The 8,300-nt window shown below is 34.8% G+C and overlaps 1 protein-coding gene across 1 annotated transcript in view; it reads right to left on the minus strand.

Annotated features, from left to right (window-relative positions):
- FOXP2 (forkhead box P2) overlaps window positions 1-8,300 on the minus strand; it is a 346,539-nt gene that overhangs the window by 51,584 nt on the left and 286,655 nt on the right. The window contains exons 7-9 of the mRNA XM_017733112.1: window positions 8,246-8,300; window positions 3,216-3,429; window positions 1,499-1,603 (exon numbers count right to left, since the gene is read on the minus strand). The exon at window positions 8,246-8,300 is cut by the window's right edge and continues 72 nt beyond it. Coding sequence (XP_017588601.1) covers window positions 1,499-1,603; window positions 3,216-3,429; window positions 8,246-8,300 — 374 coding nt within the window. The remainder of the gene's footprint in view (window positions 1-1,498; window positions 1,604-3,215; window positions 3,430-8,245) is intronic.

Consider the following 8,300-nt stretch of genomic DNA (forward strand, 5'->3'; position numbering starts at 1 on the left):
CTAGCACTACACTGCCTTAATCAAAATGGTTTTACTGATCATGGATTATAACAAGAGACCTGACATAATGGATGTGCAAAGTCTGCCCGAAGAATTAGCATCACTATAGGCTAGATGGATGGACATATTCAGGAAATGTAGTTTTTCTTGAAAAGGAAAATGCTTAAGCTAAATGAGTTTAAATTCTTATTATTAATAATACTTAGAACACTACATTGAATTTGGGAGATTTCATTTTCCTTTTAATACAAACTTATGTAAATTAGGTTATTTTAAATCCTATACAGTTTTTTTAATAATAAGCCATTGTTTTGACATTCCACTTAATGCTCTAATAAACAAAAATTTGTCAGGAGTGATACCTACGTACAATTTGCAAGTCAGTGTAAGTTACTTAATTTAAAACTGAAAGACAGAGAAAGCATTGCAAATACTTTATGAATAGTATTGTTATAATTCTATTATAAAAGTTATTGTGATACTGAGTAGTTATGGTCTGCTGTTAAGGTGCTTCTGGTTATATACCCTGTAGTTTGCCATTTGTAAACACATCTTTTTGATGTTTCTGCCAACATCCTGGCAACAAAGCAGTGCAATTTCAAATGAGCTAATTAACTTAATTGTTGATGAAGCATGAAACAGTTCATTCACCCTGTTAGCTGCACCATGACAACATAAGAGTCTCAGCCCCTGAAGTTACTCATCTATATAAGCCTATCTGTAGCTTTCCATTAAGATCTATTGCATGCCAAATGAGTATGGCTCTTCTAACAAAGACCAGTCCATAATGTACATAGGTAGCAAACCAGTGCTGTTGTTGAAAATTCAGATGAATACAGAAATATTAGTAAATACTTTGAAATAAATAAAAAGGAAAAACTGCAGAAACCCATTGCAGTTTGAAGCTGCAGATGAAAAGGAAAAGCTGTGTCACTTATTTCCTAAATGCTCTGATTTAGAAAATAGCTGGCTAAACCAAATGCTGAAAAAGGAAAACTTTTGACATCACTTTTCAGTCCTGAAAGGTGCAAACCCACCTGTACACTGTGGGGTTTTTTCTATGTATCCTGTGCACATTCAAGAACAAAAGCAAAAACAGATTAGCAAGAGTTAAATGGTCATGCTTAGTCCTCGGTGCTTTTTTATTTATACTATACACAGTAATTCCCACTTCACACAAACTGTCAGAATTTAAAATGTGCTTTTTCATACTCCCACTATCCAATATAAAATCTAAAGCATCTCTTCAAATTTTCTGAGGCTCCATTTCAGTAAAGGATAATAAGAGGATTAAACACTGTGCTATTGAAAGGCCTGCAAAAGTGTTCGACATGAAAGAAAGGATAACAATTTGACCCTCTGCCGATAGCCTCGATTATCCAGTTGCTTGAAACACACAAAAAAACTCTCTGATATGGTTTACAGTAAAACTTTGTTTGCCATCTTGCACTTTCTCTTGCCTTGAACATTTTCTACCAATGAATAAAAATCCACCTACTTTAAAAATTGTCCAAAATCTTCACAAACGCTTTCACAGCCAGGCCACTTGCAAACTCCATGACCATAGAGAGTATGGGAGGCCCCAGTCTCCTCATGTGATGAGCTGTAGCAAAAGAATAAGGCATCAGATTCATCTCAAAAGCCATAATCGTTGGAGGCTGCTAGCGCCTGTCAGGTTACGATCAGTGACAAACAGGTCAAAACAGGTCAATTTAGCTCAGAGCAGTCAGAAAAATTTAATCGTTCTATTGAATAGTTCAACTGCCAAGGCTAGATGATGTTCCAATTAGAGAAGAAATAGAGCCAAAGATGACTGTTAATAAAGGATGAAAAAATAAGATGACTGTATAATACCATATGCTAATTATGCCATATGACCTTGGTGTAACATTTACCTATAATAAAAAATACACTCAGAACTGATCAATTCTGAGTATAAATATTGAAGACTGACAGTCAGAATTTCTGAATATTGTGAATGTTCAAAAAATATTTGAATTTTCTCCTCAATGTGTATAAAAATAAAGTTGCTTCCATTAATAAATATTTTTGTTCACAAGCATTGCCTTCTTTAACTATTTAGCTTCATTAAAATCCCTAGCTGTACTCCATGCCTTTTTCTGGAACATCTGCCATAGTTTCATCCATGATGAGTTATCAAAGAAATTCAGGGAATTGTTCCATGGATGTGGGCAACATCCTGAAGCAAAGAACCGTTCTGTGAGACATAACCACAAAAGTAATACTAACTAAAAGTACTACTATAAAGATATTCAGATTTTTAAATAATACAAAATAATGATGAAAAACTGTTCTCACAGTCACATGAGGATGAGAGACACTTAAATCATTGTCTCATATTATAAGTATTAAGCTAATTAAATGGAAAATGTATTTGAAAATAAAATTACTTACAATTCAGGTCATATAGATACAGTTAAATTTCATCTTATATTGAGATCATCTATACCTGACTACACTAATATATTTACTGGTAAGTGCTACAGGTACTACATACTCTTGCATTTAATCCATTACTTGAAATCAAGGAACAGTAAATAATATCTATCAATGTGTCAGAAAAATGATTTTAACTTCATCTATATGGTGGAATTCCACTGTATTACACTAACAACATTGAAAATTTGTATGAAGTATGTCAACTTCATTACTGTCATGCATAAAAGAAGGAAAATTCAGTGGTTCTTTTCACAAGAAACAAACAACATGAGAGCTGCTTTAATATACTGTTTTGAAGCACTTTTAATATGGAATCTTTGCACTGAATTACAGCCTCGACAACTCATATAGACATACATTGTCAATGAAACCAGGAATGTGATTCAACGGAAGGGCCTGACTGCCAGGTGTGCTAAATATGAATGAAACTATGCACCTACAAAAGTGCCCACAAATGTCCATTGACAGCTCTTCACCAGCTCACTTGATTCTTGATTTCTGACTTTTACCCAAACTACTCTAAGTTCATGTGTTATAAAACCACACGCAGGTAATTTTGTTGTGTCTGCACAATTAGATATCATTACTGAAAATTATGCCCTGGTGATAAACAATTCTGGAAAACCAAATTCTCCATGATCTCTTAAGTAACCTGCATTAAGTGCTATTTTTTGATTGGAAATAATGTGACTTAAGATGTTATACAACCGCTTTATGTCAAAGGATAAGCACAGTTGAAATCTCATCAGAATTACCTGTCTCGCCTTGCATTTAGAACTGAAGACTGTCCATTCACTATGGAATGATGAGTTATTGGTGGTGATGCTTTGGAAGTGGTGGAGGAGGTAGTAGAGGAGGAATTGTTAGTAGTGAGGTCTAGCCCTCCATGTTTAATGCCATTGTCTTCCATACTGTGAACTCCAGTCACTTCTTTCCATAACTGCTGAATCTCAGCAGGACTTAAGCCAGCTATAAAATGAAAGAGAGCCCCACTAATATAACAAAATAAAGAGTTTCATATAATGAGCTCAGTGTTATTAATGGATTAATGCCAACAATAAAGCTGATGCTGTTTTACCAGCACAATCAACATGTAGTAAAACATAAATTCATAAATTCATAAATCCATAAATTCAGAAACATAAAACAAAAAAGAGCTTAAACTTGCTCTCTACTCCACTTGCAGCCTGGAAATTTGTAGTTTCCAGGATTCATCCTAGGTCACAAAAAGCAATGTCTTGTTGAATGTATTCATACATATGTGTTAGGGTTGTGTGGCTCAAGTTTGCATGAGTCATGAAAACCTACAGTACAAATGCTTCTGCCTGAAGTAAAGACTTCAAAACACAGGCAAGAGAAGGGCTGTGAGCATTCTCTTATCTTGCCACCGAACATGCAGCTGAGATAGGAAATCCAGATTTTGAAAGATGAAGAGTTCACCAGAAATATATACACCTTCTGTCACTGCCAGACTTTGTAAGTTTGACATCCCAGTTTTGAAGAATACTAGATTAAATGCAGAAAAGAATGTAAAGCCCAGAGACCTTGTGATTTCAAAGCCAGGTTTTTCAGCCTGGCATAGTTTGGTCCAGAAGTATCTTAAAATCTGGCTTCTGTATTTCATCTCAACAACTGAAATTAGGTAACACATGGTCATGGTATCTGGATCTTCTGGAATGCAAAACATTCAAAATGCTGATGCTGTTTGAATCAAAGTATTACGTTGTTGGTTTTTTTTTTTTTTCAATGAAAGAGCTCTCATTTCTGGTCCTGAGAAGTACTAGAAAGCATTTTTTCATTCAAAAATTTCACTGAGTATATTTTGTTTGGTAAATAAGATACAGTAGAAAGATGTAAAGACTGTTTTTCACTGATTGGCAAATCTGTTTATTAGATAATGTCTTATTTTGAGAACATACAAACTCAGACTACTAAAACAGATCCAACAAAAAATTTTGAAACAGCTCAGGAAGTTCCTTAGTATTTCTCAGTAGCTATCTCATGAAGTATTCAAAGCTATTAAGAAACAGATTAATAGTTATTTACAGAGATAATAATTTATCTGGATGTAGTATGGAAACAAAGTGGGTGGAAGAGACTTTTTTTTTTTTAATAATTAGGAAAGCAGCTCATTTTTAGACTACTGCTTTGAGTCCTGCTTCTTTACCTTAGGTACCAACACCCATTGGCAAACTCAGCTAAGGAAAAAGTGAAAAAGAGTTGATTGCAAGTCCTAAACTGGAGTTTATATCATATTTGTATAGCAAAAACCTAGGTTTTAAGGAAGCAAGCAAAGAAGCCAACCTCTAATTTATTGCACTAGAGAGATGGGGAACAGGAGTGATGGTAATACTGGTTGTAATTGTTTAATGAAGGTAAGTAATTACTGCTGAGTTCATGAGGTATGTTCCAGCAATACAGCAAAAACCCCACTTTAGTGTCGTAAATAACAGTTACCTGCAAATGTAATCACAAATCAAAACGAAATCATGCATTCATTTAGGTGGCATGATATACAAAGTACATTATTTGCTTCAAAGTCTTCCCTTCCTCCTCCTGTTGAAAAAAATAAACTAATTCTGTCCTGAAAAAAAATAAAAACGAAGAATAGAACCATCTACTCAGGTAATCAGATATCACATCTTCTAGTGACAGAAATTTCATTTGAGATCATCAAACCTTGGGTACTGTGAGAGCTGAGTAAGAGCTGCCCCACGAGCTGAGTGAATGTAGGAGGGCTGGGAACAGCTGCAGCAGTGGTCTGTCCCACGGACAGGGATCTCCTGCCTGTCTGGGCGTCTGCTGGGCAGCCCCTTCTGCTGCGGATGGAGCTGTGCCTCCAGGCTGCCTAGCTCACCTAGGGTTTTTTGAAATCAGAAAGAAAATTCTCTCTAGGCTCAGGCTGGTTAATTTTATCACTTCTTTGGAGGACCCTGAAAGGCTGCCTTTTAGGATAAAAGGATTAAGGGCAGGCACTTAAAAAGTATAAAGTTAATAAGCGGATTTGTAATTAATTGTAAATTATGGCAATTTTGTGGTTTCTGTGTCTAAAAAAGTCGAACTCTCTTTTTACAAGAGACTTGTAAAATGGCTGACAGACATTTCAGTCTGGATGCAAAAGTACGGTAAGTTTTAAAGTTTCATGGGTTGTGACAACCCTTAAAATACCCTCTCCACAATATATTAAAGGGGAAAGGATCAAAAAGAGGACCAAGAGTGGAATAAAAATTATGGACTATAATAAAAAGGTCAAATACCAATTTGCTTTGAAACTTACAAACACCAAGAATTTGGGGATTTTGATATTACTTTCGTAACTCTTTTCACCTCTATCTACCCTATTTTTATGTTTCAATAAATGTTTAATAAAACTATCAGTTATAAAAGCCATCCATGCAAGCTTTTCCTTTTCCAACATGCACCGATCAAAACTTGGGGTCTTGGTAGTTTTTTGTTCGTTTAGTTTGCTTGGGGTTTTTTACTGCTGTGATTTACAGTTCCTTTGCATTTAACTAGCATCAACACAGCAATACATGGAAGTAACTCACAGCAAACCACTGGTTTTGGATACGGCATAGTGAAGACCTGATCACAAAATAGATGCTAAAACACCTATTGAATCTTATTTGCGATACCTGACCATCAAGAAAACATGGGAAACATTCCTGTTCTTTAAAGGCAGAAACTATACGGGAATAAAATACTGTTTATACATGCAAACCTCACAGCTGTACTTGTAAGATACATCTTTTCACACTATCAGATGTAAACCGTTTGCCAATAATAATTTGTGGTTTACAGGACCCTTTATGACCAATAATTTACAAACATGAATCCCCTGTGTTACTTTCAGTGTTCTAGCCATCCGTGTAACCGAGAAATCTGAATGGATGCATAAAAAAGTATTTATGTAAATCCTTCTGCATAACTATGTTACATCTCTCGCAGCACAGAAGAAGGAGAAAAACATACTTTTACCACATCTAGCATGTATTACCTTAATTCAATTCTGAAGGCTTAATTTAAAAATGGAAGAATTAAATACTTGTATCTAATTCACTATAGTGAAAAAACATCAAGGCAAAAGCAAAAAAGAGATTAATTTACTTCAACAATAACAATGCATATATATTTTAACTGTAAAATTTTGTAATTTTTTATTTCTTTAGTATCAATCTTTTTTTCGTGAGTTCTGTTGGACTTAATTCTTTGAGCAAAAGAAAGGTCTTAAAAAGAACTGTTTACTCCTAAGAACTATTAAAAAGGGTTTTTTTTCTGTGTTGTTATAGCAGAAGTGGATGAATGAGTGTTGCACTAAAATAATGAATATCAATGCAATTGGGTAGGAGTGCCGAGGGAAATCTATGGGGATTGCTTAATGTGAGAGAAAACCTGAGGAATTATTTTTGCAACAGATGGCACAAGAGGAGTTTGCAAAAGGTAAAGCAGTTCGGAGGGAGGTTGTGTTTCGTGCTTTTTTCGACTCTGGTCCAAGCCAATCACACAAAAAGAAACCAGCATTACCAGTCTCTCATGTCCCAATTTATGAATCAACTTGTCTCCCCACTGGTATTCTATTCAGTGTAGTAGGACTCGTTTTCATTGTAGCTTTTACAACTTTAGATGTACTTGTGTCATAGCTTTTTTACACAACAAAATGTATGAAATTCACACATTTATTTGTAATCTCTGATTTTCTGGTTGTTTTGGTTTGGGGTTTTGGGGGGTTTTTTAGACTGTTGTCTATATACTGAGTACTCTGCTTTTGCTCATTGGATTTCTTAGGCTTCTATTTCATAATAGTTATCGGGTGGAAGAACTAATTACATGCATAAAGACCAATTAAAAATAATGTTACCTGTCGTGAACATAGTCTAAACAATGCTCATTTCAGGACTGGGGCAATAGAGATCAGATTATTGGGTAGTTTTTATGACAGACACTTAGCTCAACTCTCTAAAACAAACAGAAACACGTATCTCACAGGTTATAGACATAGTCCTTTAGATGGGAAGACTTTGACCTTATCTTAAAATGTAAGCGGCATTTATCTCCAAGTTAATTTACTTTTCAAAACTGTGTGCCCTATTTTCTTCCAAGTAGTAGAATTTGAGCTCATTTTCATCATTGAGAAATCCTGATCAAAGTGACAAAAGGAATTTTTTTTTCAAAAGGTCTTTACTGTTATTTGTCAGTCACAGTTCGTTAGTATTACAACCACCACCTTCAAAACTTGTTGTTCTATTTAACCTATTTAATACAAAGGAATAGAAAAGAAAATAAATCCTGAGGCTTGTCCCTAAATTCATTTGTCATAAATTGAAGATTCAAAGTGCTTTTCAATGCCAAACACTTTACTTTCTTAGAAGAAAAAGAAAAGAAAGTGAGCTTTTGAATGGCTTTAATATCACTGTCAGATGTATTTTCTACCTGTTTGCTTATATTAAATGAAATAACATTCCACTAAATCAGATTTCAGTGATTCCTCAGAGAAAAGCAATGATGCTTGAATTGCACTGCTATTAGAAATTGTTTTCAGCACATAAGCTCAATAAATACGCACCTTCCATCCAGGAGAAACCACTAAAAAGCTGCCTTTAATTTTCCATAAGAATATGCAGTAAAATTTATCAGCCTCCAGAAATTTCATAATATGAATAATAAAGTTTCAATTACAAATTATGCTTAAGTGTCATAATGGGAAACTTCTGAAGTTCAGATGCAAATGGAATGGTTAAAAAGTTGTGAATTTAGAAATTTTTCCATTCGTATACTACTCAAATACCTTGTGGCAGAGACTGGACAGGAAGAGCAGACTGGCCAGGTGGGATGGAAATGAG

Source organism: Corvus brachyrhynchos, unplaced genomic scaffold (assembly GCF_000691975.1).
Source record: "Corvus brachyrhynchos isolate BGI_N302 unplaced genomic scaffold, ASM69197v1 scaffold32, whole genome shotgun sequence".
NCBI lineage: Eukaryota > Metazoa > Chordata > Aves > Passeriformes > Corvidae > Corvus > Corvus brachyrhynchos.